The 27,517-nt window shown below is 54.6% G+C and overlaps 11 protein-coding genes across 11 annotated transcripts; 6 read left to right on the forward strand and 5 right to left on the reverse strand.

The window, feature by feature from the left end:
- Positions 1–79: 79 nt before the first annotated feature.
- BO97DRAFT_359027 (putative Golgi reassembly stacking protein) lies at positions 80–1,414 on the forward strand (the record flags this gene model as incomplete). The annotated part of the gene is made up of 3 exons (XM_025692302.1): positions 80–250; positions 327–410; positions 510–1,414. The coding sequence occupies 3 exons, from the start codon at positions 80–82 to the stop codon at positions 1,398–1,400; spliced, it is 1,146 nt and encodes a 381-aa protein (XP_025556447.1). The 3' UTR covers positions 1,401–1,414.
- Positions 1,415–1,578: 164 nt separating this feature from the next.
- BO97DRAFT_380624 (MICOS complex subunit MIC26/MIC27) lies at positions 1,579–2,840 on the reverse strand. Its single transcript, XM_025693211.1, has 3 exons — positions 2,740–2,840; positions 2,591–2,683; positions 1,579–2,516 (listed from the first exon to the last, which is right to left on the reverse strand). The coding sequence occupies exons 1-3, from the start codon at positions 2,764–2,766 to the stop codon at positions 1,863–1,865; spliced, it is 774 nt and encodes a 257-aa protein (XP_025556448.1). The 5' UTR covers positions 2,767–2,840; the 3' UTR covers positions 1,579–1,862.
- A 144-nt stretch (positions 2,841–2,984) lies between these two features.
- Positions 2,985–5,635, forward strand: BO97DRAFT_401956 (mitochondrial intermediate peptidase). The gene has a single exon (XM_025694374.1). The coding sequence runs from the start codon at positions 3,168–3,170 to the stop codon at positions 5,556–5,558; it is 2,391 nt and encodes a 796-aa protein (XP_025556449.1). The 5' UTR covers positions 2,985–3,167; the 3' UTR covers positions 5,559–5,635.
- Positions 5,636–6,104: 469 nt separating this feature from the next.
- On the forward strand, positions 6,105–8,201 carry BO97DRAFT_401957 (uncharacterized protein). Its single transcript, XM_025694375.1, has 2 exons — positions 6,105–7,721; positions 7,772–8,201. Exons 1-2 carry the CDS (start codon positions 6,167–6,169, stop codon positions 8,038–8,040), a joined length of 1,824 nt encoding a protein of 607 aa, XP_025556450.1. The 5' UTR covers positions 6,105–6,166; the 3' UTR covers positions 8,041–8,201.
- On the reverse strand, positions 8,183–13,257 carry BO97DRAFT_4168 (M protein repeat protein). Its single transcript, XM_025696439.1, has 3 exons — positions 13,256–13,257; positions 8,455–13,064; positions 8,183–8,396 (listed from the first exon to the last, which is right to left on the reverse strand). The coding sequence occupies exon 2, from the start codon at positions 12,966–12,968 to the stop codon at positions 8,592–8,594; it is 4,377 nt and encodes a 1,458-aa protein (XP_025556451.1). The 5' UTR covers positions 12,969–13,064; positions 13,256–13,257; the 3' UTR covers positions 8,183–8,396; positions 8,455–8,591.
- On the reverse strand, positions 8,258–8,525 carry BO97DRAFT_419541 (uncharacterized protein; the record flags this gene model as incomplete). Its single annotated transcript, XM_025696565.1, has 2 exons — positions 8,258–8,396; positions 8,455–8,525. The coding sequence occupies 2 exons, from the start codon at positions 8,523–8,525 to the stop codon at positions 8,258–8,260; spliced, it is 210 nt and encodes a 69-aa protein (XP_025556452.1).
- Positions 13,258–14,071: 814 nt separating the features above from the next.
- On the reverse strand, positions 14,072–16,895 carry BO97DRAFT_439264 (uncharacterized protein; the record flags this gene model as incomplete). The annotated part of the gene is made up of 3 exons (XM_025697971.1): positions 14,072–14,467; positions 14,526–16,760; positions 16,832–16,895. The coding sequence occupies 3 exons, from the start codon at positions 16,893–16,895 to the stop codon at positions 14,274–14,276; spliced, it is 2,493 nt and encodes an 830-aa protein (XP_025556453.1). The 3' UTR covers positions 14,072–14,273.
- A 96-nt stretch (positions 16,896–16,991) lies between these two features.
- Positions 16,992–18,698, forward strand: BO97DRAFT_401960 (phosphotyrosyl phosphatase activator). Its single transcript, XM_025694376.1, has 3 exons — positions 16,992–17,747; positions 17,798–18,149; positions 18,197–18,698. The coding sequence occupies exons 1-3, from the start codon at positions 17,119–17,121 to the stop codon at positions 18,617–18,619; spliced, it is 1,404 nt and encodes a 467-aa protein (XP_025556454.1). The 5' UTR covers positions 16,992–17,118; the 3' UTR covers positions 18,620–18,698.
- Positions 18,699–18,710: 12 nt separating this feature from the next.
- BO97DRAFT_380637 (Saf4/Yju2 family protein) lies at positions 18,711–20,094 on the reverse strand. Its single transcript, XM_025693212.1, has 3 exons — positions 19,978–20,094; positions 19,891–19,900; positions 18,711–19,834 (listed from the first exon to the last, which is right to left on the reverse strand). Exons 1-3 carry the CDS (start codon positions 19,988–19,990, stop codon positions 18,814–18,816), a joined length of 1,044 nt encoding a protein of 347 aa, XP_025556455.1. The 5' UTR covers positions 19,991–20,094; the 3' UTR covers positions 18,711–18,813.
- Positions 20,095–22,197: 2,103 nt separating this feature from the next.
- On the forward strand, positions 22,198–23,238 carry BO97DRAFT_409759 (uncharacterized protein; the record flags this gene model as incomplete). The annotated part of the gene is made up of 3 exons (XM_025696108.1): positions 22,198–22,316; positions 22,484–22,742; positions 22,930–23,238. The coding sequence occupies 3 exons, from the start codon at positions 22,198–22,200 to the stop codon at positions 23,236–23,238; spliced, it is 687 nt and encodes a 228-aa protein (XP_025556456.1).
- A 520-nt stretch (positions 23,239–23,758) lies between these two features.
- BO97DRAFT_419547 (uncharacterized protein) lies at positions 23,759–26,900 on the forward strand (the record flags this gene model as incomplete). The annotated part of the gene is made up of 4 exons (XM_025696566.1): positions 23,759–23,791; positions 23,986–24,564; positions 24,620–24,725; positions 26,680–26,900. The coding sequence occupies 4 exons, from the start codon at positions 23,759–23,761 to the stop codon at positions 26,898–26,900; spliced, it is 939 nt and encodes a 312-aa protein (XP_025556457.1).
- Between the last annotated feature and the right edge of the window lie 617 nt (positions 26,901–27,517).

Here is a 27,517-nt window from a genome sequence, read left to right on the forward strand (position 1 = left end):
GCTTCACTTACTCGCTGAGACAATACCCTCCGAGTCCCCTCTCTCCGTTTCGTCTTTGCTAAGACCACCTGTCGTCGTCATGTTCGGCGCTTTCAACCGCTTCATCGGACTGGACGCTGAGCCAGCTCAGCAACCCCGATCATCGACGGCGGACAACTCGTTCGGCTTCCAGGTACTCCGCAACAAGGACGCCGAGCTGCCCCTCGAGCCGTGGTTTGACTTCATCATCGGGATCAATGGACGCTTGATTGTATGTTGTACACGTTCGCGCTACTGTCTATGATCACCTGTCAATTATGCATCGAGAAGCTAATACCCAAACACAGGAAGACCCAGACCCGACCCTGTTCGCAACCGAAGTCCGCAATTGCGCCGGCTCCAGCGTAACCTTCGAAGTCTGGAGCGCCAAAGTAACCACTTCCCTCCCTCCATCTCTTCATATATCACCTTCCTCACACCCGAACCTCCTCCAACAACCCAGGCAAGCAGACTAACAACCAAAACCACAGGGTCAAAAATCCCACAGCGTATCCATCCCCGTCCCAGCCGCCAACCCTACCCTCGGTCTAGCCGTGCAACTGGCGCCCCTCTCCTCAACGCAGAACATCTGGCACGTCCTCTCGATCCCCTCGCCGCTTAGCCCCGCCTACCGCGCCGGCCTTCTCCCGCACAGCGACTACATTATCGGCACGCCGAGCGGCACGCTCCGGGGCGAGTCAGCGCTGGGCGAGCTAGTCGAAGACCACCTGGACCGCACGCTGGTGCTGTGGGTCTACAACAGCGAGTTTGACGTGGTGCGCGAGGTCGAGCTGATCCCGACGCGCGGCTGGGGCGGCGAGGGCGCGCTGGGCGCGGAGCTGGGGTTCGGCGCCCTGCACCGGTTACCTATTGGGCTTGGGGAGGAGGTCGAGGGGCCCGGGGAGGTGGTGTTTGAGACTGGACGGGGGGAAGCTACTCCCCAGTATGGAGGTTACGGGTACGCCCAGCAGCATCCGCAACAACAACAACAACCATCACCCCAAGCCTACGGAGATCAACAAGGCCAGCATCATCAGTTCCTCGTGCCGGCGAATCTCAGCTCTCCGCCTCCTCCGCCGGTGGCCGCAGGGTCGATGCCGGCGATTACGTCGACGAATCGCGTGGGGAGTCCAGCTGCTGGGGCGGTAGCGAGCCATGGGCGATCGCACCGGAAGGCGAGGGCGGCGCCCAGTCCGTCGACATTCGATGAGTATTTCGCGGAGGGGCTGCAGAAGAGTCAAGAGCTGGACTATGCTCCCTCGAGTCGGAAGGGCACGCCCCTGCCGCCGCCGCCGAAGAAAGGTGGTGCTGGTGGGGTCTTGCAGAGTCCGCCTCCGCCTCCGCCTGTTGCGAGTGACTCGACGAGTCCCGTGGCGGAGTAGTTGTATAACCAGAGCGAAAAGAAACCTATTATTATGTCTTGTCTGTAAAGCAAGTGTGTGTTTTGTGTGGCCGGGTTGAGGGTGCTGGTTTGATGGGTCGGGTATGCACTAATCAAGATTCCCTTTTACTTGTGTAGAGTTTAGTAGTTGACTACCAATTGTGTCCATGAGCCACAGTGTCTAGAATCGTGCGCTCTTCAATTCTAAGCTTCTTAAAGTACACACATACACACCCACAGCCACACTCAGACAGATGGACAAAAGAAACGGACGATGATAGAATGATGCCAGGAAGTAGATCATCCCAAATCCTATAACCTAACCACAAAGGGGGAGGGGGGCTCAAGCAGAGCACATAGGAAAAGGGGGAGGACACAATGACGTTCCGCTTCGACACACAACACACACAGACACAGGCAGAAAGGCTAAACAAGACAGACGACCAGGAAGCAGCAGTTTTATTTAATGACCCTTGCTGACGACCTCCTCCAGCTTCTTGCGGGCGTCACCGATCTTCTCCTCCAACATGGCGCGGCCCATGGCGCTGTGAGCGAGGCCGGTGTGGTAGATGTGCTCGGCCTGGGCGCGGAAGCGCAGGTGCGAGTCGGCCAGGGCGGGGACCTTCTTCTCGTACTCCCAGACGAGGTCGGAGACGTTGCGCATGGTGACGGGCAGCAGGGACCAGGCGGCGACGGTGCCGAAGGCGAGCGGGGAGGCGGTGCGGAGGAGCACGCCGCGGTTGCGCGAGACGATCGAGCCGGCCATGGCGGCCACGACGACGTAGACGCCGCCGGGGAGGAGGCGCTCGCCCGACTCGGGCGACGGGGCCAGCGACGCGACCGTGTTGGTGAAGGCGTTCTCGATGTGCAGCGCCCGCGACAGGAAGTTGTTGAAGCTGGTCTCCACCGCCAAGGAGTTCTGGTACAGGAATAGTCGGGCTTGACGGACTTGCGCGGTCAGGATGTCTGTGGGGGTCGGGGAGGAGGAGGCGGAGGAGGAGGTCGGCGTCGCCGGGATGATGGAGGAAGAGGATGGAGTGATCGTGGGAGTCGGGATGTTGCTGGTGCTGGTCGTGGTCGGGATCTCGTCCTCGTAGTCATCGTAGATGGGTTTTCTCTGTGCAGACGGACAGACAGTCAGCCATCACTGCTGTACGTAGGTCAAGTCCATAGGAGGAACAATGGTCGTACCGGGTCCCGGGGTTCCTCTGCAAAGGCCGTCCGCCGGGGATAGAAAGCAACTCCTCCAGCCAGAAGAGTGGCCGCAATGGGGGCCACAGCCCGCTGATTCGAGGTGGTTAGTGAGAAGGGTCGAGCGTTAAGAGACTTGCATCTCGTACCTGGTGAAACATTGGCCGGAAAGACATGGTAGAGAGAGGCCAATGGGGGGAGAGTGAGGGGGGAGGATGGAGGGAAGAGTCAATGAAGTTGAAGTCGAGAGAGTCGGGAATGACGGGAGGTTCAGATTGAATGCCAAGCGGGTTTTTTCCTTTGCCCGTCGCGGCTCGGCCACTCACTCCGTCATCGCCCGTGCTTTGCGTTCTCTTCCTTTGCTCCCTTTCTTTCTCCGCTTCCCCTCCTCCATTTTCTTGATTCTCTTGCTCTCTCCACATCTCTTATCTTAACCACCTCCCTCCTCTCTCCCCTACTACTATCTCACATAAATTTCCTTACTTCTGGCTCATTCCCATGGTCTAAGCAGATTTCCTCCCAAATGACGGACGTCCGTCTACGAATCACCCACTCGCCCTGATCCCGATCATCCATCATGGGATCGCCTCACATGCTCATGTCGCTTCGGCGACGTCCGTGGACCTGTCGCACCTGTTTGTTGCAGGCTCGACGATCGCTGGAAACAGCTGCAGCCACTGCACACCGTCCGGCTACAGACTTCGCATCCACCAACAATCACCAGAAGAAAACGGAGGATGAGACCCTCCGACGCATGTTCGACTCGCAGCCGTTCTGGCGGGAATTCTCCCAGAATAGCGCTGCCCAGCTGAAGCCTACCGGCTTGGTCCAGAACCAATACCTGACTAGTCCAGATGGCTTCCGCGTCTTTGCCACATCCACCCTACAGAAATGCCAGGCGATCGTCGCCAAAGTGCTCGCGGCGTCGACATTGGAGGAATACCGAACGATGACCCGTGATCTCGACCGACTGAGCGACCTGCTGTGTCGGGTGATCGACCTGTCGGACTTTATCCGGGTCATTCACCCGGACCCGCGGGTGCAGGAGGCGGCCACGCAGGCGTATGCGTTGATGTTCGAGTACATGAACGTTTTGAACACGACCACGGGTCTGAACGATCAGCTGAAGAAGGCGGCCGCCAACCCGGAGGTGACGGCGCACTGGACGGATGAGGAGAAAATTGTGGCGCAGATCCTCATCAAGGATTTCTCTAACTCCGCCATCCATATGCCCCCAGACGTGCGACAACGGTTCGTCAACCTGTCGACGGAGGTCAGCCAGCTGGGGTCGACCTTTGTTAATGGGGCCGAGCCGGCCAAGGCCCATGTGACTCTTAACGCCAACAGCCTACGGGGGTTGGACCCGATGCTGATACAGAAGATTAAGCGATGGAATCGGACCGCCTCGGTCCCGACAATGGGCCTCATCCCGCGGTTGGCGCTGCGGTCGGTCCATGACGAGGACGCCCGACGGCAGATCTACTTGGCCACGCGGACGTCGAATCCGCGCCAGATTCAGCTTCTGGAGCAGCTGCTCACGAAACGAGCTGAGCTCGCGCAGCTGTCTGGATTCCACAGTTTCGCACATATGACCCTTCACGACAAAATGGCTAAGAGCCCCGAAGCGGTGTCTAATTTCCTGACGTCTTTGGTGGGCAGCAACCGGGCGCTTGTCAAAGAAGAGCTCGCGGAATTGCAACGTATGAAAGGCCCTGCGGGCCCACTGCAACCATGGGATCACGCCTATTATGTCAACGGGCGGATTCAGCAATATTCCATGGCGCGTCGGTCGCGGGAGCTGGATGCAGTGCCCGAATTCTTTTCGCTGGGAACGGTCATGCAGGGCCTGTCTCGTCTGTTCGAGCGACTGTACGGGGTGCGACTAGTGCCTCGGGAAACCGCCCCCGGTGAGACGTGGATGTCGGACGTGCGGCGGTTGGATGTGGTGGACGAGTCAGGCCGACACCTTGCGGTTGTTTACTGCGACTTATTTTCGCGACCCAACAAACACCCGAACCCGGCCCATTTCACGCTGCGGTGTGCGCGGGAGATCTCTGCCGAAGAGGTGGCGGAGTGCGCCACGGTGCTGGACTCGTCGGCGCATCCCAACGACGGCATGGCGACTTCGATTGACTCAGAGAGCAAGACGCTCCGGCAGCTTCCCACGATCGCTCTGGTGTGCGACTTTCCCGAGCCCCCCGAGACGGGAGCGGGACGCCCGACTCTGCTGACTGAGCACTGTGTGCGGACGCTGTTCCACGAAATGGGCCATGCGTTGCACTCGATTCTCGGGCAGACGCGGTTGCAATCCATCTCGGGAACGCGATGCGCGACCGATTTCGCCGAGTTGCCTTCGGTGCTCATGGAACATTTTGCGGTGGCACCGGAGGTGCTGGCACTGTACGCCCGGCACTGGGAGACGGATGTCCCGCTTTCCGAGAGCACGATGCAGCGCATGGAAAAGGACCGAACCGCGCACGGCTCCGTGTACGGGGCCGTCGAGGACGAAGCGCAGATCCTCATGGCACTAGTGGACCAGACTTACCACACGCTGCCCGCGGATCGGCCGATCGACAGCACGGCGCTCTACCATCAAGTCTCGACGACGCACTCCAGCCTGCCTGATCCCACGGACTCGCGGCCGCCCACTTCGTGGCAGGGCTTCTTCGGCCACTTGTATGGCTACGGAGCGACCTACTACAGCTACATCTTCGATCGGGCGATCGCCAACAAGATCTGGGAGGATGTGTTCCGCGGGGGTCAAGCGGCGCTGGACCGAGAGGCGGGCGAACGGTACAAGAAGGAGGTGTTGCGCTGGGGAGGAGGACGCGATGGGTGGGAGTGCGTGGCTGGAGTCTTGGGCAGCCAGAATGCGGCCAATGCAAATGGCCGGTTGGTGGAGGGCGGCGATGAGGCCATGCGCGAAGTTGGCCGATGGGGGCTGGGAAGAGATGGAGTGTCGGGGTGATGTATATGTCTCTCTCTCTCTCTATATATATACCTATACCTGTATACTACGACGTTGAACGGAGATTGCATAAAGACATAGAGATGGTCAACCGACTGCTGTTGGATGATTGATGTCTCACAGGGCTCCTTTTTCTTCTTTCCACCCCCCAGCCGGCGTAACGGTAGCACGGCATTAACGCCACGAGGAGGAAGAGGAGGAGGTTGAAAGAGAATGAATGAATGAATGGCTGCACAACCGTTGCTGGGTCTATTTCAGCACGGATGCTACTGTAGGGGGAAGCTCAAACTGGAGTGTAGCAAGTAAGGTAAGGGTGGTTGAGCAGGGAATTTATTGATCTTATTCTTACTATTTTTCTCTGCCTGCTGCGACGAGCTGCATGTCTCAGACAAAAGAAGACTACTACAGTCGGTACGTACTTTTGGCTATCACTGCAGAACACTTCTGGCCTTTGCTTATCTTTGTCGTTGTCTTTCTCTTGACTATATAACCCGTCATACAATCCCGATCCTGCTTTTCCGCCTGCTACTTTTCTGTATTCTATACTCTACACTCTACACTATACTTACTATTGTATACAACACCAACACCATCCATGAACCTCCACCATGCCTATCACCACATCCACCACTTCTTCAACTCTGCCTCCTCCATCCTCTCCCACCAAATACCACCAATCACCCGATAAACAAAATAATAATAATAACAATACCCCAACTCTCCTCCGCCGCAAATCCACCATCCACCACCTCCGCCACTGGCTCTCACAACACCTGCCCACCCCCTCATCCTCACCCACACCAACATCTCCCAACACCAAACTTCTTTCGAAATCCAAATCCAAACCCAACCTCCGCACCACCAAGCAACCCACCTACCGTTTGCATGCAGCAGCAGCAGCACCACCACCGATCCCCAAAACCAAAACCAAAACCACACAACACCGCCCCCGCCCCAAATCCACAACACCATCCAGCTTCTCAACCTCCATCTCGGCCTCCAGCTCATCCAGCTCCCCGACCCCATCAACGGAGAATCTGAATACAGAATACGCGGCCTACTGCCGAGCATTTTCATCGGGCCTGACGGCAGAAAGCTACCGGTACGCGGACTGTCCACAGCAGCACAAGCACAACACCCACTCGAATGTACAAATCCCAACAGAAGCAGAGGCACTATTCACACACACAAACTTTAGCCCCCACGCAAAAGCAAAACCCGTATCAGAACCGGAGAAAGACGCAGACGCAACCCAAGATCCCAGCCGTCCCATTCCCAATCCCAATGACCACGCAACTGTCATCATTACCAACCCACCCGCATCATGCCACGAGCAGCACCCACAGCACGCAAACGGTGCAGAAAACGAAAAATCGGAAACGCGGCCGGATTCTACAGGAGGAACACCCCCCCAAGGCAGCAAACATAGGAAACCACGGACAAAACCCTGGCGGATAGGCGAGGTTTATCGGCCGGAGGATATTTGGATGTTGAATGCTGGCCCCGATACACAGGATCGTCTTGATCATGATCAGGAGGATCGAGAGAACCACCATGACCATGACCATGAGAACCGACCGTATTACGGCAGGAAGGAAGATTGGGAAATAGAGGATACGGGTGGAGATACGACAACAAACTCAGAGATGGATATGGGGATAGGGATAGAACACCTGAAGAAAGAGGACCGCACCTCTACCTCCAAGGAAAGAAACAGAAACACTACGAACAACAACAACAACAACACAAAGGATACAGAACCTAATCTAGAAGGCGAAGAGGGTACAACCACAACCACAACCACAACCACAACCACCCCCGGACAACACCACGCGACCAAAACCCCAGAAGAACCTATCATCCCAACCCCAAACATCCAAACCCAGACACAAACCCAAACCCAAACCCAAGAAATCCTCCACTGGATACGTCACCGCTACTCCCTCGACGACGACGCAGGCGAACGCCAAGGATTTCATCACCCCGAGTACCGGCGCGAGCATGCAAATGTCCAGAAAGAAACCGATTCAGATACCGCCTCAGACACAAACACAAATGCAACAGCAACAAACCACCACCTCCGTCCGCGCCTCTCCCCTCCTCTTCGGGTCCTCACCCCCGCTCGATACGAACAAGCCCGTCGGCAAGCAACACAAAAACAACGTCTGCAGCAGCAGCAGCCAGCCAAAAAACACTGGTGGGGGACGGTGCAGAGCTATTGGGCGCGAATGCGTCCGCGAGGCGAGACGGCGAGACGGGAGGCAAAGGTCTAAGAACTAAGAAGCAGGCGAACAACAGAAAGCAGCATGCCGATATGGTCGGTGGTGAGGGCGGCCAGACAAACCTACGGGGCAATCTGGGCTTACAACCTCTCCAATGTGTGTCACCGGCACGCCAAACAGAAAGAATGTCCAGTCCAGTCGGGTATGCAATCGCCGGGGGCAATATGGCTTTTCTTCTTTTCTTTTTTTTTTCTGTGTAACCACACTCACACGGCCAATGGGATCTACTGGAGGGAAAGAAGGTAGGCGTTGTAGAACACAAGGCACAAGAAAGAAAGCGGAGAACAGGGGTATCCTGAGTATTCTATTACATACAGCCTAGGCCAATACAACAATAAAGGAAATTCCTCTTTCGGACATCATACGACAAAGGAAATAGTGTCATCCTCCCCCAAGACCAGACTCTTCGCTCCCCGTTCAAGAGAATCCTTCCTCAATCCCCTGCTCGTCCGGACTGCTGCTGGTGCCGTTCGATCTCTCGGGTTGCGGCGTCGTAGACTGGCTCGGAGGGTTAGGCGTCGCCCGGCGGGACAACTCGGCCAATTCGCCAAGGATCCTAAGACAACATCCGGTCAGCAGGTGGCCCGACCCCAACATCGGAAAGACACTCTTACCGTCGGTGCTCGTCATACCAGTCGTCATTGGTGGTACGGATGTGCTTAAGCTGCTCTTGGATGCTGGCCATCTATCGAATCCCCAAAGAAACCAATCAGTCAATCCATCTCGGCACACACAATGGGAACGGGCGTGGTCAGGTGAAAGGGTGGAATTGGGGCAGTCCCGTAGGAGACGGTGATGACGATAAACGGGGAGATCCCACCGTTCCCTGAATAGATGAACCAAGGTCCTCACCTTCGACTGCGGTGGAACCACCGTCTTCTCTGGCAAGGGTCTCTCCAGCCCGCCGGCTGCCATCCAGGCCAGCCGACGAGCCCTTGGCATGGTCCCTCTCGGCCTTCAGCGCCGCTACTTCCGCCTCCAACTCCCGTGTGCGCTTGCGACTAGCCGAGATCATCGAGTCTACCTCGCCGAGCTGGTTGAGGAGAGACATGTTCTTGTCAATCTGGCTGTTCAGGTCACGTTCGCCCTGGAGGACACGCTCCTCCATGCTCCGGTTCTGCGAACGGAATTGCTCGAGCTCGCCCGTGAGAGACTCCTGCTGGCTCTTGAGCTGCGACAGTTCGTGGTTGGATGCCGCAAGCTGTTGCAAGACTGCCTCCAACTCCGATTTCGCGCCTTGCGAAGCGGCCAGAGTCTTCTCGAGTTCTTCGGCCCGCGCCAACACGGCTTGGTGCTTCTCCTCCAGCTCGTGCTTCTCAGCCTCGACCTTGGAAAGGTCGGCGCTATGCTTACCAGCAAGCTCACCACTCACCGCAGCAGACCGCTCCGCTTCCGTCAGCTTGCCCTGAAGGTCTGCAATGGTCAGCTTCAGGCTCTCCAGAATGGAAGCGTCTTGAGCAGCAGCGTGAGCCTCCTCCAGCTGAGCGTGAGCCTCTGCCAGAGCCGCATCGTGAGCCTTTTGTAGTTCTTCGATCTTAGCCCGGTTCGTTGACTCGAGGTCAGCACGGAGGTTGGCAAGCTTTTCCTCCTGAATGGTCAGCAGCTGCTCGATCGCCTTGCTGTGCTCTGCATCCGATTCGGCAGCCTTGGAGGCCTGGCTAGTCTGCAGCTCAGCCTGGAGCTGCGCTCGGGTCTCCTCATGCTGCTTCTGGAGCTCAGCGATCTCCTGGGCGCGAACTTCAGCCTGTGACGTGATCTCGTTGGCGTGACGCTGAAGGGCCGCATTGAGCTCTGCTTGGAGAGAATCCATCTGCTGGGCGTGCCTGGATTCCAGATCACGTAGCATAGCCACGGATTCGTCGTACTTGATCTGCAACTCGCCGAGCGCCTCCTCTTTGTTTCCAGAATCATCGGTCCGAGCCTTCTCCAGCTCGACAGCGTGTTCGGCCCGAAGCGATTCGAGCGTCTGCGCGTGCTGTTCGGCAACAGCGGCGGCCTCTTGGACCTTATCTTTCAGCTCCTTTCCGGCCGCGGCAGCAGCCTCCTCCAGGGACTTCAGTTGGCTTTGTTGCGTGGCATCTTTAGCTTTGGTCTTGTTTTCGAAAGCATCCAGACTCTGCTGGAGCGCCTCGGCCTGTCCTTGCTTGGTTTGGATCTCATCCTGGAGGGACTTGATCTCACCCTGGCCGGTGGACAGCTGTGATTCGAGCGCGCCCACCTTTTCCTTGAGCGACTCGATCTCCTGAATGGCTAGATCCTGCGCCGAGTTAGCACCATCATCCATAGCCTGTCGGACCTCGGTGAGGTTCTGCTCCGTCGCCTCCAACCGTTGCCGAAGAGCATTCAATTCAGCTTGATGCGCAGCATCAAGCTCGGCAAGCAGTTCCTCGCGTTCCTCCTGCGCCGCGGCGGTGGAGGCTGCGTAGGCGGCTTCGGATGCCTGCAGTTTGTCACGAAGTTCCTGAAGTTCTTGAGAGTGGGTGGTGCCAGCAGACTCAACCGCCTCCTTGGCAATCGCAAGTTCTTGGGCGTGGGCAGCAGCAGCAGAGGCAAGGGCTTCATCGTGTTTGGCCTTCAACTCGGCGATTGTGGCATTATGACTGGCGATGGTTTCTTCATGTTCAGAATTGAGCTTAACGAGCGCAGCCTCATGAATGGCTTCAAGCTCCTTGGCCTTCTCACCCATATCTGTCTCTGTAGTGTTGCGCGCCTCTTGAAGTTCGGCCTGCAGTTTCTCGAGAGCTTCCTGATGCTCGAGCAGGAGCTTGGCAACCGTAGCCTCATGAGAAACCTCGAGTTCTTTAGTTCTCTCACCCAAGCTGGTCTCAGTGTCACTGCGTGCCTGTTGAAGTTCAGCCTGTGCCTTTGCCAGGGTCTCTTGATGCTCAGACTGAAGCTTAGCGATCGCGGCCTCGTGGGCGGCCTCGAGCTCCTTGGCCTTTTCTCCCAGGCCGGTCTCAGTGTCACTGCGTGCCTGTTGAAGTTCAGCCTGTACCTTTTCCAGGGTCTCTTGATGCTCAGACTGAAGCTTAGCGATCGCGGCCTCGTGGGCGGCCTCGAGCTCCTTGACCTTTTCTCCCAGGCCGGTTTCAGTGTCATTGCGTGCCTGTTGAAGTTCAGCCTGCAGCTTCGAAAGAGTTTCTTGATGCTCGAGCTGAAGCTGGGCAACCGTAGCCCCGTGGGCAGCCTCGAGCTCCTTGGACTTTTCGCCCATGCCGGTCTCGGTCTCCTCGCGGGCCTTCTGGAGCTCGGCTTGCACCTTCTTGAGAGTCTCTTCATGCTCAAGCTGCAGCTGAGTGATTGCAGCCTGGTGGGCAGCTTCAAGTTCCTTGGCCTTCTCTCCCAGACCGGTCTCAGTAGTGTCGCGTGCCTCCTGGAGCTCGACCTGTACCTTTTCGAGAATATCTTGATGCTCGGACTGAAGTTTGGCAGCTGCGGCCTCGTGGGCAGCTTCAAGCTCCTTGATCTTCTCGGCTAGAGCATTCTCCGCAGATTCGCGAGCCTGTTCAAGTTCGGCCTGAGCCTTCGTGAGGGCTTCCTTCAGCTCAGTAATTGTCTGGTCCTTCTCAGCCAGGCGGGCAGCAGTGTCCTCGCCACTATGGTCAGTCACAGATCCAGCTTCGGCCAGCTTCGTCTCGAGCGAGGCAACCTTGTCCTCCAGGGCAGCAATAGTTCGCTTAGCAGCTTCCTCGGCCGCTCGAGCCTCTTGTTCCTTGGCATGGTTGAGGCGGTCCATTTCCATGTGCAAGGTTTCCACCACTTGGTCCCGACCGTTCAGTTCCCGCTGGAGGTCGTCAAGTTTAGTGGCCTTCGCTTCCAAGGCTTGAGTAACATCCTCGAATTGGCTCTTCTGCACTTCCAACTCAGCCCTCAAGGCATCGAGTTGCTCGGCATATCCAGCAACCGCAGCCTTCTGCAGCTCTAGCTCTTTCTCGAGCACTTCCAATTGGGCCTGATGAGCCTGCTTCAACTCTACCAGGGTGGTGGCAGTCTCATCGTCTCCCTTGGCAGCAGCTGTTTGAGAAGCCTCCTCTAGATCCTTCAGAGACTTTTCCTCGAGCTCCTTGTGCTTGATCTCAGCTTCTTCGAGCTGAGCGCGCAGCGCCTGCAGCTGTTCCTCATGCGCAGCCGCTAGCTTCTCAATTTCCGCTGTATGTTGCTCTCGGAGCGCTCTGGTGGCCTCATCGATATCCTGGGAAGCAGTCTCATTGGGAGCCAACGACAACTCGGTCAACTTGATGTTCACCGCGTCCAAATCTGCCTTGAGCTTGGAAACTGCGGCCTCACTCTCGGACAGCTGGTTCTGAAGGGATTGAATCTTGTCCGCATCCTCTCCGGTGCTTTTCGGAGCAGTGCTTAGACGCTTTGACGCGGTGGATGTGGTGGATTTCGAGACCAAGGAAGCGGGACGGGTGGTTGGGCGTGCCGTGGCAGAGGAGGACGTGGTCGGGCGAGAGGTCGACGTAGCCGTAGGTGGTCGTGCGAGCGGCTTTACAGTGGATGCGGTACTGGGACGCGAGGTAGAGGATCTCTTGTCGGCCGTGGTAGAACCCGCAATGCTGGAGCGTCGATCCAAGGTGGATGTGCTGGACTTGACGGGAGCCCTCGTGGCGGGTGTACCGGCCAGCGACATGCGCTTGGCTGCGCTGGAGATCCCTCGCTTCTCATCTCCAGAGCTGGCCACCGACCGGGTCTTCTCATCCGCTGAACTGCTGACCGAGGCGCGAGACCGGTGCAAACTTGCAGTGGTGGTGGTTGTCCCAAGGGGCTTGCGCACGGTAGTCGTGGTGGTAGGCCGAGTGGGTGGCTTGTTCAGGGTAGTCCCATTGGTGGTGGAGGTGCGCGAGGTCGAGGTGGTAGTCTTAGGAGGTCCGGACACCGAGCTGGGACGTTTCGTAGCGGTAGTAGTGCCCGAGAGCGGACGTCTGGTGGCGGTGGTCGTGCTTGTCGGGCTCTTCTTGACTGGCGATGCCTTGACGTTCTCCTTGTCCCTGGAGACATCGGGGCTCGTCAGGGGTCCCTCGCTCCCGGAAAGAACGGTTGATTCGACGGGAGTAGCGGGGGGCGCGATGTCGGCGGCAACCTCAGCGGGAGCAACAGGAGCGATGGGATCCTCAGTGGACGCCATGATGCAGTGTAGGAGATCGCGAGTCTGTGGTCAAAAGGGGGGTGGAACAACGGCCGTCTTAAAAGGGGAGGGAGAGAAAGTTCTCAAGTGGGGAGTCTAGCGAATTGACAGTGTCCACGTTAGCTCGGACAGCGAAGACAAAATAAATTGAGGGGAGAAAACGAAAAGTCAAGTAAACAATGCGGAACAGGACAATGCAGACGAGACAGCTCCAGCTTCTCGAAGTGGAAAGAGTAGCCAAAGGCGCCAGACAACACAGATCACAGAAATAAAATAGGGGAAAGAACCCAGGAAGGTGACTGAAGTCGAATGTTTTTGATTCCCCCCAACCGGCGGAGGGAGCAACAACGGGTAGCCGAGGCGGATCTCCTTTTTTTTTTTAGCCCTCCTAAACTCCGGGGACCAGAGCGGAGAACAGATTGGCAATTCGCGCACCCAACTTGAGATGAGCATTCTCAATGGCAAGATGTTTTATCTTTACCATTGACCAGAGACAAATGAAATGATAATTGAGGGGAAGAAAGAGAAAAGGCAATGAGGGTAACGGAGAAGGGGTTTGTGGTTCTGCCGCCCCGGACATGTATGTAGATCGAGAACAGCTAGGGGGGAAATGATTGAGGTGTGGACTTACCGAGAACTGGTGGTGATGGTGATTAAGTGGTGAAACAAGAGCCACAACCACGAGGTAAACACCACAATAGGAGGGAGGAAAGAGATAAATAAGAAAGAAGAAATTATAGTATTACAAGGTAAGTAAGTACAAGAGAAAGAATAGACAGAGAGAGATGGAGGCGAGTGATGAGGGGGGTTGTCAAATTGGAGAGAGAGAGAGAGAGAGAGAGAGGAATGGGGGAAGAAGAGAAGGAGGAGGGAAGTAGAGGGAGAAGAGAGAGAAAGAGAGAGGGGGAAGGAGCTCCCTTCTACAGTACAAAAAGTCAGGAGGTGCTCAACTGTACCAACACAACACTCCCCCTCTTTCCCCCCTCCCCCTCCAACCGGAACTCTCTTCTCCCTTCCACCAACAGAGTGGGTTATATTATAGATGGTTTAAACCGTTCTACTACAATTCATTCGCCACATGACTGTGACTGATATATAATTTCATCCCGGAAATCACATACATCGAATTGAATCTCCAGTACATCCTCACCATCTTGTTTGTTGTTGTGTTTACCCTCCCCCATCCAAGACAATGTGATCCATGGTTCCCCCATACCCACCTTCACCCAAGCCCACCTCCAGCCTGGAGCCCTTCAGCCACCCCTGGATTGATGGGTGGCGATAAAAGCAGCAAAACAGCTGGACCTACCGTGAATTGGGGATGCTCATCAACCATGCCCATTTTTGTTGGCCCTCTGCTGTCTTCAGCTCCTCCCTAATCTGCGGGCGGATAGCCGTATACATTTCTCTACTCTTCAAGCGGATATCAAGGATGTGCCGGTCTTTGAGCTCTTTCAATGAGAAGCTTCGTACCGATTGATATCGGTTCTGCGCGGCTTCTACAAAGGCATCTCTTTAGTCTCGATATTTGGAGGATCAGGTTCCGTAGGCACTTACCCGGATGAATCTTCAACCCCCTAATCAGAGCCATCTCCTCGTCCTTCGTCCATTCCTTGGACGTGATACGAGCCTTCCGCGCCACCACCACCTCGGTGCCTTGCTCGGGGGTCTTGGGGCGTTCCGGCTTCTTCAATCGGCCATAGTTTAAGGATTGGACGAGCTTCTCCAAGGCGCGACGGAGATCCGATTCAAGGCAGGTGATGGAGTCCAAGCATTGAGCGATACTGTCAACCCACTTGCAGGACTCGGAAAGCACAGTCAGAGACTTTCCCAAATGCTCATAGGACTCTAAGAAGAGTTTCTCGTCCATGTAATAGACCTCATAACAGAGGAGCAGAAGCCGTGCCATAGGCGGTATTACCTCCTTGTAGAATGCCCGCACCAGGGCCATGCTTTGCTCCTTAAATGAAGTGCCTCTCTTACTCAGATGGTATACCTTGTCACGCAGTCGGCATCTCTCTTTTACCACCTTCCGAAGCAGCCGGTCGCAACGAGAGGCTTCATATTCGGAAGGTCCTCTGCCATCCTTCAGGCCTTCCAAGAGCCCTATGTAGAGCGCAATGAATGACCGGAGCGGTTTCTGAATCAAGTCAAGTTCAGCAGTCGAACTTGACTGACTTACGCGAGCAAATTTCCGACCTTGCCTGATGATTGCCTTCCAGCTTTGTTTTTGGTTGTCCGCCTTCAACGCTTTCTGAAACCAAGGACTGTCCGCTAGAAAGTCCAACTCGTCGTCGGAGCTCTGACTCGAATTTTCATCATCATTCGAGTTGCTTCGCGAAGGCTGATGAGTTTCCGTTCCATGAGCCGGTGCTCCAGAAATGGGTACTGCAACAACTGGCTCGTGGGGAGGCAGCATCGCTTGCGTTGTTTGAGAAGGGGCATCGGTCCGTCTTCGCTTTGTTGGCGATGTGATCGGAGACGATGCGAATTCAGAAGAATGCACGCCTGAAGCGCAGGAGCCATTAGAGTCGTTGTCCGACTCAACGGGGTTACATTCATCGTCTTCAGAGGACTCACGGTGGTCATCAGGTATGCCTAGCGTTTCTCGGTGTCCATTGGGAGATTGTGGGTCGCCTGGGTCATGCATTTTCTCTCGGCTTCGAGTGGCATGGATCTTTGTTGATCGTACTGCCTGTGGCTTCTTTGTACCTGGGGCTTGTTCTTCAATAGAATGGCTCCGCGAGCTGCTCGCCAATGCTGCCGCTGCCAATGCTCCTCGCGTTATTCGTCGCCCTTCTCCACCAACGGAACTGAGGAAGCTGAGCGTTTCCGCTACTTCAGAGGCCTTTCCGCGCTGCTTGGCACGTGTTGTGGGCTCTGGAGACGGATTTACAAAATCAACAAGGTTACCTCCTGCTCCTTGTCCCGACGGGCTCGCCGATTCTCCTTTTGTTTTGCTACCATCATGAGGTGGGCTCCTGGGCGGTGACTGGCTGTTGTCTGATGTTTCTGAGGCATGTCCTTGCTCATCCACTGAGCGGCTAGTGTCTTTGGCTGATTTTGAGTGGGCGATGCCCAGTCTTTCCCGTTGCTCCGCTGGTTGCAGCCTGGGCAAATTGTCATCTACCATTGAAGGCGATCGCGAATTGTGCTGTGCAACTGTAACCTCTTGATCGCTTTCTTCGGAGAAAAGATTTATAGGGGATGAAACATCTTCTGAGGATTTGTCATCTTGAACATCAAGCATCTCAATGTCATTGTCGTGGCCATAGGCTTCCTTGCCTAGGATGTCGACAATATCACTTGCGTCTTCTTCCTCCCCAGCATTGTCATATTCGCCCTCCTCGTCAATGCTCCCGTCATTGTCCTTAGCGATAGCTCGGTCGTATCCTTCATCATTGCTTTGTATAACCACTGATCCAAAAGTTGTGTCTTCCGTAAAGCTTCGAAGTCGGGATTTCCATGACGATTGGGGGGTGGTAAGTTTCTTTGAGAGTCGGCGGCGAGGCTCAGATGCTGGAGCCGGGGGAGATCGTGAAACATCCCAGAAATCGTCTCGAGGCAGTCGGCTTTCCGCAAGAGTAGTACTGCGTGTCCGACGAGGAAGAGGAAGAGAAGCCTTAACGTGTGATTTTGCGGGGGAAAATGTGTGCATCACGGTGTTCAGAATATCTACGGACTGAATGGTGGAGTCGCGCTTTCTTCGTCGCGACGCGGCGGACTGCGGAGACCTTGGCATCTTAGAGGCCCACAGGGTTTGGACCTCAACTGGAAAAACGGCTGCATCGCCTTCATAGCATCATCAGCTGACGATAAAGAAGGACGGCGCGCGAGAAATCCGGGGACTGAATCGGACTGACAGCTGAAAGCTGCGGCTGCGGCTGCGGCTGCGGCTTGTCGGACGGACCAAAACAATCCATCCATTAACGGAAGCGTCATCGATCGACGGACGGGTTCCCCCCCCCCCCTCCCTCCGTTATCGATAAGTGCTTGCTGCTGCTGCTGCAGTTGCTGCTGAACAAACAGCAACTCGCTGCCGTCACACCACAACAACGCCTTTCACGAGGGCAACGCAACCTGTTGGCCCGACTCCAAAAAGTGATCTATCAACTAAGTCAACTATTTTTTTGACTAATTCTGCTCTAAGATGGCTGCAAACGGACTGGTCCGTGTCTTGCCTGTCATTGACCCCGCCGCGGGACACTGCTTCAAGGAGCCCATCAAACGCATCCACGAGCACCAGGATGTGTCAGAATTCTTGTGCTCCAAAGCCTACGTGAATATTATGACTTTTCTGTTGCAGCTCAATCGGTCTATGTTCCCCACCAAGCTATCAGATGGAGGCGTCCAGACTTGGCCTCTGGGCTCCGATGCAGTCGAGTACTCCGCCCCCGTCCGGCAACTGCAACAGCTGCTGTCCAGATTAGAAGCTATCCTGGAAGAAGCGCCACCCGATCAGGGTCCCCGCCGGTTTGGGAATATTAGTTTCCGCAGGTGGTATGAGATCGTGGAAAGCCGCGTCTCAAGCTTACTGGAAGAATGCCTGTCCCCAGGCATTCTGAAGACTAAATCATCAGGCCCTGACGGCCCGACAGCAGAAGTAGAGCTAAAAGCTTACTTCCTTGGCAGTTGGGGAAGTCCTCAACGGCTCGACTACGGCACTGGTCATGAGTTGAGCTTTCTGGCCTTCTTGGGGGCCATTTGGAAGCTCAATGGTTTCCCTCAAAACACCCCAGGGGTGGAGGAAAGAGCCATCGTTCTGGGCGTGATCCAACCGTGAGTCAGACGTCCATTCAGAAAATAACTACCTACTGAATTCAAATGAGTTATTTGGAACTCGTCCGCACCATAATTAAGACCTACACCCTTGAGCCGGCCGGGTCTCACGGCGTATGGGGATTGGACGATCATTCGTTCATTCCATACATCTTCGGCTCCGCGCAGTTTGCCCCGGCTCTGTCGCAAACGGATCAAGTACCCGAGGAAGGTTCACTCCCTGATGCACCTGACCCCAACAGTGTCGCAAAGGCGACGGCCGTGGAACGAGAGAGACGCGGAAACATGTATTTCTCGGCTATTGGCTTCATCTATGATGTGAAGAAGGGACCATTCTGGGAACATAGCCCAATGCTTTACGATATCTCGGGCATTCGTACTGGTTGGGCCAAGATCAACAAGGTATATTGAGCCAGGCCAGGCGGAAGAACGGAACTGACAGTTACTAGGGTATGATCAAAATGTACAATGCGGAGGTTCTGTCCAAGTTCCCCGTTGTGCAGCATTTCCCCTTTGGATCCTTGTTCAGCTGGGATCGCGAGCCCAATGCGGTGCCTCCGCCGTCGACTGTCCATGCTGCATCAGGACCTCAGTCGAGAACTCGAGAGGAACCTCCTGCGCAGCATCCTGGGCCAGGCACCAAAGCTCCTTGGGCCGCCGGAGCACAGGCAAATACCGCGGGTAGTGGCACAGCTGCACCCTGGGCTTCTGGAGGCGCAGCTAGAGCCCCGATTTTACCTGATACCTCACGGTTACCTCAGGGACCTATGGCGCCTACCCGAGCGCCTTGGGCGAATGCTCAACAAAACTCGGCTACTGGTGGATCGACAGCCCAGGAGGAGATGCTGACCAAGGCCCCTTGGGCTAAGTAAGCTGCGGATGCTCAAAAGTTCTACTGCCTACCCATATACCCTTAGCATCAGTCCTCTGAACTATACTTCGATATCAGTGATCAGAGTCAATGCGGTAAGAAGATTGTATATAATAATCAAACGTATCGACCAAGAAGCCAGGGTATCATGAGCAACCAAAATAACGCCGTAAGTGCAGGCACCGCCATGTAAAATCAGTCAGAATCCGATGCATAGTCCACCAGCCCGGCCGAGGCCAGCGGAAGTGTCTCCGTCGTCTTATCGGGTTGGTCCTCAGGCGTTGCACTGCTCTGTCTGGACTCCTCAATAGGCCGAGTCTCTGCGGCAACCTTCCGTTTTTTAATCCCTGGACGCCACTGACTGGCATCGCTGCTGAGAAACGGGTCCATGGCGGCACGAGTATTTCCCCTTAACTCACTGCGAAAAAGGGCCTTCCGCTGCTCCAATGCACTTCCGGCCTTGATTCCAGACACCTTGCCTACAAACAACGGCTTCAGCCTCGTAGTTTTCCTCTCGTCCCCGGCTTCGCCAAACTCGACCAATCCCGCCCTGACGCGATCCTCCTCATTCTCATCCACAACCTCGATACCAAGACTCAACTTGTCCTTCAGCTTCTCCTTGTCAGCCTCCTTCCTCTCCAGCCCCTTCCGTTCCTCCCGAAACGTCCTCCGCAACCGTCTAGATTTCTCGTACGGATCCACCCAGTCCCGCGCCTGCCGCGTCTGCAGCTCCAGAATGCGATCTCTCTCCTCATCCCCTCTCTTCTTATCCTCCACCTTCCCCTCCAGTCTGGCAAACGGATCCTCCTCTTTACTCTTCCCCTGGCCCACCCCTCCAACCACAATCTCTCCACCCAAATCCCGAGCGGCATCCCCAGTATCCCTCCTTCTCCCGCCTTCCACAACCACATACTCCGTATTCCTCGGGTCCGTGCGTATCTCGATCCAGCCGCCACAGGGCGTATGCTTCATGCGAAAACTGTAAATGGGGGTCGAGTAGTAGCTGCCGACCTTCTTCTTCTCGGCGTTGAAGCGCACCCCCTGGCCAATCAACGTCTCGTGTGGCTGGCATGTGGTGCACCAGACGGCAAACGGCATCTCGAAGCGCACGATCAGGGCGCCCGTGGTCTTGAGGTGGCGGGCGCGTGCGCCGAGAGGGTGCTTTTTGTGCAGGGCGTTACCGGACGTCGTGCCTTCTTGGTCCGGCGGGACGTATCTATTGTATGTATGTTAGGTATTGAGGTCAGGTATACGTCAAAGGGAAACACAAACCGTCCCATATCTAGAGATGAGGTTAGCAGTGCTGGACGCCATGGCGCTGATGAGCCGCGCGGTGGGGGGAAAAGAGGAGGGACTTACTGAAGCCCTGCATTATGTGTTGAGAATTCCCCTATGGGGTGGTAGATTATCGATTGAGAAGGGGTGGTTCTGGGTTTTACCCAGGCCTGGCGGGCCAGCGCGGCGAGGCTAGCGAGGGTCTAATGGTGAGGTTGTATAGAGTTGAGTGAGCACTTTGCGTCCGTCCGGGATGTGCCGCGGGGAGGATCGGTATGCAGATGCATAGCTTACTCAGCTGAAATATGAGCTGCATTGTTACCTTTCCTATCTAGTATTCAGCTGAGTGTCTTGATGATCATCCCACAATGTCCCGCTATCTAACACTCTGCCAGGATCGTTGCTATCGAAGACTTGCTATCCGCTTAGGTTGTGTCGTATAACGCCGAGACTATCTCTGTGGCCATTCAACCCACAGATTTGACCTACTAATGTTTCTCAGGAGATATCCGAATCACCCTAGACAATTATATAGATGCAAGACCACATCTCCGTCCTGCATGTCTCCGGCTCATTGCCAGGCAGCCCCAGCCATCCATTCAAAGGTGTGATAGTATCATATTTACGGATATGCGGATCAAATGAATCGAGTTACTCCGGAGCCTAAATGAAACGTACTGCCAGATCGACTATTCTTCTAGTCATATGTATGAACGTAGCGCTACAGAGTGAATCTTCCTACCGAAGAATGCTATATCCAAGAAGTTGAATTGCGGTGATTCCGAAAGTCAGGCTTCTAAACAAAAGTGAGAGTAACTTGTTAACGCATGAGACCCAGTTCAGGCAATTATGTCCTCGTTTGCCGTCAATCATTCCGATCCAGCCCAGTTAATGTTCGCTTCCCCCCGGTCGACAAACAAGGGCCGACTACTTCTCCGTCACTGACCAATGCCACCGAACTTGATATAAGAGCTGTTAACTCACACCAGGTAACCTTCCCAGGCTTTCTTCTTTACAATCAGCCTCCACATTCTTATCATTTCCTTTGTCTTTTCTTTTGTCATTTCAGTTGTTGTCGTCTTCTTTGCTTTTCGTCTCTCCTTCCTCGTTCTCATTAATCTATACGATAGTTTCTTTCGTCACTGTATGTCCTATTTTTCTATACTGCTGTATAACCTCTGTCCTGTTTGCTTTCTCACCGAGATATCGATTTATACACCTGTCGGCTTCTCGCTTCAGATCTTCAAGGCGGCAAGATAGGTCTTGCAATTTTGCCACGTCCGAGTTCTGTAAGAGCCTGCACAGTAACCCCAACTCATGAGTCGACGACTATTTCCTCAACGAGACTGCCATCATGTCCATTTCTTGAGAAGCATACGTTATCTCAGAAGATGGTCTCTATAGACGAAGAACAAGGTAAGTTGCACCCAACCACCGGCTGAAGACTTTGCATCGCTAACGCTTCCTCATGCTCGACGATAGTACAGTACATGATACGCACACACCGAAGACCTACTCATACCTCGTGCTATATACGCTGCGTCCGAAGATTTCCTGCTTTAGCTACTGTGAACACAACCCACGCGCCCACGTACTTATGTGGCCATCCTGCGACTGTCAAGACGGCAATGGGTCGGTTTACCTTGAGCGGCAATAGCTTGGGGCCATATTGCGACGAAATGGTCTAGAGACCGATTTCGGAGCCGCCGCTTCTGGCCAGCCACATGCCACAGTGCAATGCCTACAGAGCATGTCTTGCGGTTCTAGGTGAGAATTAATATCGTCACCCCACATGTTCAGGATATCATGGGTTGATATGTCGTTTCAGGCGGAGATTCATTGCACATTGATTTTATTTATTTACGCGTTCGCCACTTCCGGTCAACATCCGAAGGAATAATTCGCGTCTATAATCCTGGTATATACATGCTAGTGACAGGGTCAGTTTCACTGCCATGGCCAAGCGATGAGGGTCGTACCTTCGAGTATTTCGGTTGGGAACAGGTGCTCTCGAACACCAATATGGATGGGCCAAGCGATGAAGGCCAGGCACTCCAAACATGAGGAACCAAGCGCACCAGGAGAAAGTCTAATCCTGCTGCGGTACCCTATTGTCTCATTTCTATCTGCAACCTTCATGATGAATCAAGTAAGGCCATTGAAATTCTTGATATATCCTGGAAAGACAGTTGAGAGAAGCCTGGTTCTGATACTGCTGTTAGGGAATCAAGCTGCCCTGACAAGCTGTTTGAACATCAGGATGCGGAGAAAACCTGGGACGCTGCGAACGAGCCATTGAATACTATGTCTTACCCGCGACGGCTTCTGCAAGTGGCTAAGACCGCCTCCGGCCGGCCGCGCGCTCAGAGCATGGGCCTGCAGGACGCCCTCGAGCAGTACCACTACCCATACTGCCGGACAAGGTGGACTGAACTGCCATAATATTCCTCTACAACTGCGCTCCGCACATAGGCTTCGACCGCGTGAGCAACTTGCAACAGACAAGGCGCCGTTAGCACGCCACCGAAAGAACAGCAACTAACTACTCCTCGCCCACTACCTCTTACACCGTCTATACAATCTTACCCAGGTCGCCGACCGCACCGGGCACAAGCTTATCAACATCCTCAGTGTACCGGTCAACCTCTGCCTCCAGTCACTCCGCCAGGTCATCTTCAAGACCCCAAGCCGTCACACAAGTATGTACACTAGCACCCAAGGACTACACCGGAGAGGAGCCTTGTCCGACGAATAAGCCCGGTATCTGCTGCCCCTGTGAGCGAAACAGCCCAACAAGGAATATGGCACCGCAGAACGGCGTCCAGCTGATCTTCACTCCGGCTTCACTAGTCAGTAATTGGGCTCGGGAATGGACGAAACAAGTGGGCCCCAATCAATTCGACGTCAAGCTGTTTATCGCTCATAACCAGCCATCTGAGTACGATTATTCATCCCTCCCTCGGGAAAGCTATGACTGTTTCCGCTATAAGGACGTGGCAAAGCGGCACCGCGTGATGGCTTACTACACCGCTGCAGCTCGGACAGCTGCGCCGGCCGGAGGAGAGGCCTAATGTGAGTGAGCTCGCCTCGCTGGCATTCGAGTTCCGCAATGACTACGCCACAATCCTGGCCTACGCCGACGCATACGAGGAGGAGCACTCCCAGGCAATGGTCGAGTCGATGGAGGCTGGCCGGAGCCACCTCCGCACGATGAAGATCCCGGGCGCTGGGGACCGTCGCTACCTGGGCTTCATTGAGTTCTCGCACACCCAGCACGTGCTCCAGACCGGCGACAGGCTCGAGATCAACTTTGATCCTGAAGATGAAACCTGGGAGTCCCCCTAGGCGGCGTTAGTGTACGATCCCGCGCCCTTCTTCCCGATGACCAGCACCACGGTGATGTTGACGCGCAGACCAGGCCAGATCTAGCCAACACCCTCGCCGCAGACCATGGGAGCATAAACAAGACACTACGCTTCATCAACCCCGCCCACATACAACATCAGAATATAAACCCCAACTTCAAATACCTCTAAAACTAAAACACCATCGCCACCAACCCAATCTCTGCCCAGAACTACCAAGAACTGTCCTGCTACAGCAGCACTACCAATCAATCTGGAACTACTCTATAGCACAGGTCGCTGCCTGGACCGCTCACTTATTTTACAAATTTATCCAAACTCACTAAATCTACTCCTACACCGACCACCGAATTATCTAGCCCATAACCAAGTAGCAGATCTGCAACTACTACACCATAAACCCCAAATATCTTCACCCCACTCTCCCCGTGCAAGTCATCCGGATCACGGACCAGAAGCACCTCTCAATCAGCCACTAAAAGCAGCAGCTGCAGGCAGCCATGGACAAGGGTACGCGGTTGTATAGCCGTCTGGTGGAGAAGGGACGCATTTTAGTTGCTACACTTGGATCTATACCCTTTGCGTTTGGATGCGGATCACCAATCTTGGCCGCAAGATCAGGGTCCGGATCGACAGGGATAGTGCTGAAAATTTATGGTGCTCCTCTGGGTCGTCGAGCAGCCGGCCGAGATCTAACATCGTCATACTGGTCCCCTAAACTTTCCAGGCCCGTCTCTACCAGTCCGCCTTGGCTTCCGCCCGCCAGCAGCACCGTGGGCTGGATCTGTCTGGTGTTCGGGTCTGTACGGTGGACGGGTACCAGGGGACCGAACGAGCTATCATGTTCTTCGACATGGTGGTTACGGACCGCATCGGCTTTGTCAAGAACGCGAACCGCCTTTGTGTCGCCTTGAGCCGTGCGCAGGTCAATCTGTACGTTCTTGCCAGCGACGGTGCAATGCGACAAGGCTTGGCGAAGCGGCGTAAGAACAAGGACCCCTGTACTCTTGCACGGTTGTTGACTTATGTGCAGAAGAAGAGCTGGGTGACGAGAGTGGCATCACTCAGCCAGACCGGCGACTACTCTGTCAGTGCCTATGTCGACATACTCAACCAGGAGAATCTTGAGATCCCAGGCATGGCAATTGGCTGGGATGACATTGAGATGATGGATAGCACGAAGATGCCGAGGCAGGGCAGATGGCCATGGCCGAACCCAATGATTCGAGTCTCATTGCTCCGTCTGACGGCTGATAGCGGTTTGACGTCACGGTGCAGGTGCATTCGTTCTGAGGGCGGTCATCGGGTCTGTGTTCTCTCGCGCAACTGCTTGTGGAGAGCTGCTCAATATCGCGACGCAGTCGGGTGCCTTTGCGCGGGCGGTTCGCGATGCGAGGACGCTGACGCGGCTTGCTTGGCGGTTGAGGTTGACGGATCCCGAGGTCGATGATATTGTCGAACGTGATGGTTCGCCGCCGCCGCCTTATAGTGAATGCTAGTATTGGGGTTAGAGGTAAGACACCAGATTCCTTCGTGTATACTAATATAATTGACCTAGCCTTCCTCTTGGGACTCAGAAGGCCTATAGAGACTGTTCTAGGCAACATTCTCTCAGCGATCAGGAACATCACTGCATATCAATCTCCACTTTCAAAACCAATTGCTAGCCTGATAGCTCGAATTCGGCAACGCACAAAAGACCTTGCCTCATCCCATGATGATGAGCATGACACTCAAGCTGTCCGAGAGCTTCCCACGAGCTTGGAGAAGGAGATAAAGCCTGCTGATCCGGAGTCGTTAGACATAACCTGAAAATGCAGGACTCTTTGGATTCGCAATCAGCTTCAGCGACCTCTCTTATTCTCACCATCCTCCTATTCTACGGAGGTGATCCGAGGGTCGAATTCAGAACCGACGCGTCTAACGGAAAGAATTCGGAGGAAGTGGAGAGGCAGAGTGAGTGCACTCCTTTACGACACCATTGTGCATTTAATAAGAACTCTACTGATTGTGTTGTGACTCTCAGAAAGAGAGGGACAGTGTAGTACGCGCAACAACGAGTCGTCTTCTAGGCTTTGTTGGCAACCACCAACTGCACGTTTGGCATATGAGTTTCTCCAGAGAGTCCCCCTATATACGACGCCATTTCATTCTCACTGATTATCAGTGATATACACTTGGTAAACAGTCGGACTAGTGAACAGCGATGATGAAGGCGCGGGCTCAAAGCTCAAAAGCAGACGTCAGACCGTACCCTACGCACTTGATACCCACGACCTAACGACAACTAAAGGGGGAGCCGCGGCTGCTCCAATGAGCATGAAAAGGCTCGGCCTCAAGGGAGTTCAAATTACTCGTCCTGAGGCTGACTGATTCTAATTTGAAGCTACAAAAAGCTCTGCTACTGTGAGCACATCGAATTATGGGAAACCCGAAGACTTGAAAAGACCGAAAAAGACCTGAGAGAAGGAACTCGAAACTCTACCCGCATTCGTCACCACCAATGCGACAAAGAATCGTGAAGAGTGCTTGAAATCTCCGTGCACTTACACGATCGAAACCCAGACTAGGCCGGTCAAAGTCTCCATCCATATAGACTGCCTTGAAAGTTTCGCTGAACAAGAAGAACGAATGGAGCCCGAATCTATCTTCAATACTCAACACCCGCTTTGCTGCGTGGGAAAGGGAACAGCAACGAGTAAAACAGCAGACGCACATATATTTTCAGCATTGAAATAATCCTCCTGGCTCGCGCAACATCACTCACCGTTGACTCCATACCGGATTTCTTGGTCTACCACTACGCACAAAACAAATAAGTCATCGTCGTCTCGAACGGCAAGAAGGAGAGCGAATAGCCACCTACAAGGGTGGATCCTGACTGGATGGAATCGGAATCGCGCTTAAAGACTGCGTTCGATTTCAGCTACTCGTCACGTTGGTATTGACCATTCCAGCTCAGAGAACTAGCTAGCTGCCATTAAAGGTCAACGTGATGGTTATACTTTTCCTGCTGGGGTAGGACCAGGTGCTGAGCTATCAGAATTACCGACTATGGATCGATCATATTCCGTACGTTGTCGGTCACGACATCCCGCCCATGCGTATCGATACTGTCGACCTTGCTTTCACCCCATCCATCCAAGATGAACACGATAAGCGCTACATGAGATTCAAACGCCAAGGTGATGTTCGAACCGGGGAAGTCGTCGTCTTCACGAACAACGATCTCAGAACGAAACCGCTTCCCAGTCACGACCTTCTGCAGATGCATTTTCAAACCGTCCCGGCTGTTTAGACTGTCAGGTGCCGCTGAGACGATCAACAACCATTACGACAGGTTCGGCAGTGGTGGTGGAATCATGGAGTCGATAAGCGGGGTTGAAAAAAAAACTGGAACACGCCGAACACCAACATAAAGAGCAGCTGTACAGCGGCAGCACGACCGATAACGGGCACGAGACTGGCATCGTCAAGCCGCGAGTGCTCCGGCGCGTGGTCCTGCTCTCATTCTCACCTACGCTCGAGCGCTTCGTCGACCGAGTCTCCGATGAGGATAACCGGACGGATACCCTCCGAGACCACATGGCACTGAACGAGAGATTTGTCAAGTTGAACACCAAGAATCTGTTGTGGATGTAGACCGAGTTGAATGAGATTCGATAGGATCTGTAAGTCTTCCAAGTTCTTTATTAGCAGGTCCAGTGCAGGCTCAACTAGTTCGGCTTGCATGTAAAGCAGTTTCCCGTGCTAACTTAGGTGAACTGATGGAAGATGATAAGAAGATCAGGATTATCCGGCTTCGCAATCGCTTATTTTGGCTGACGGCAATCTACCAAGGCACGCGCATTGTTCAAGGAAGAACCGTCTATTGAATTATGCCAAGAGGGTACACGATCATGGTGGGGATCAGAACACAACGCCAAGGGGAGCGGGAGGAGAGGAGCCGTCAGGCCGGCGGGCATGAGCCCTCGACCCCGAAGGGGGTACGGTCTACATTCACCTCCGACTGTGACCGGGAGGTGTAAACAATCGTGTCGGCGCCAGATCTTATCAGTGCGAAAACACTTCCTGCATTGGAGGCAGGTGCGATCCTTGGACTGGGCTTGGAGCTCCAGTTCGCCCCGCGCACTGACCCGACCCGCATTACACAGATGATGCCATCGCAGGCGACAGGTGCAGAGTTTACGCTGCGTGGAGACTGTGGATGACCGTGGTGGCATTATTGGTGATGGTTGCGGGACGGGGAAGACGTGCAT

Source organism: Aspergillus homomorphus (assembly GCF_003184865.1).
Source record: "Aspergillus homomorphus CBS 101889 unplaced genomic scaffold BO97scaffold_1, whole genome shotgun sequence".
Classification (NCBI taxonomy): Eukaryota; Fungi; Ascomycota; class Eurotiomycetes; order Eurotiales; family Aspergillaceae; genus Aspergillus; species Aspergillus homomorphus.

Excerpts from the sequence above, each read along its gene's own strand:
- BO97DRAFT_380624 (XM_025693211.1), bottom strand. The coding sequence starts at position 2,766 with ATGTCTTTCCGGCCAATGTTTCACCAG. Across the intron at positions 2,684-2,739 it reads TCCGGCCAATGTTTCACCAG|CGGGCTGTGGCCCCCATTGC; the intron begins GTACGAGATGCA and ends ACCTCGAATCAG. Across the intron at positions 2,517-2,590 it reads CAGAGGAACCCCGGGACCCG|AGAAAACCCATCTACGATGA; the intron begins GTACGACCATTG and ends CCGTCTGCACAG.
- BO97DRAFT_401956 (XM_025694374.1), top strand. The coding sequence starts at position 3,168 with ATGGGATCGCCTCACATGCTCATGTCGCTTCGGCGACGTCCGTGGACC.
- BO97DRAFT_401957 (XM_025694375.1), top strand. The coding sequence starts at position 6,167 with ATGCCTATCACCACATCCACCACTTCTTCAACTCTGCCTCCTCCATCC. Across the intron at positions 7,722-7,771 it reads GCAAGCAACACAAAAACAAC|AGCTATTGGGCGCGAATGCG; the intron begins GTCTGCAGCAGC and ends GGGACGGTGCAG.
- BO97DRAFT_4168 (XM_025696439.1), bottom strand. The coding sequence starts at position 12,968 with ATGGCGTCCACTGAGGATCCCATCGCTCCTGTTGCTCCCGCTGAGGTT.
- BO97DRAFT_401960 (XM_025694376.1), top strand. The coding sequence starts at position 17,119 with ATGGCTGCAAACGGACTGGTCCGTGTCTTGCCTGTCATTGACCCCGCC. Across the intron at positions 17,748-17,797 it reads GTTCTGGGCGTGATCCAACC|TTATTTGGAACTCGTCCGCA; the intron begins GTGAGTCAGACG and ends AATTCAAATGAG. Across the intron at positions 18,150-18,196 it reads GTTGGGCCAAGATCAACAAG|GGTATGATCAAAATGTACAA; the intron begins GTATATTGAGCC and ends GACAGTTACTAG.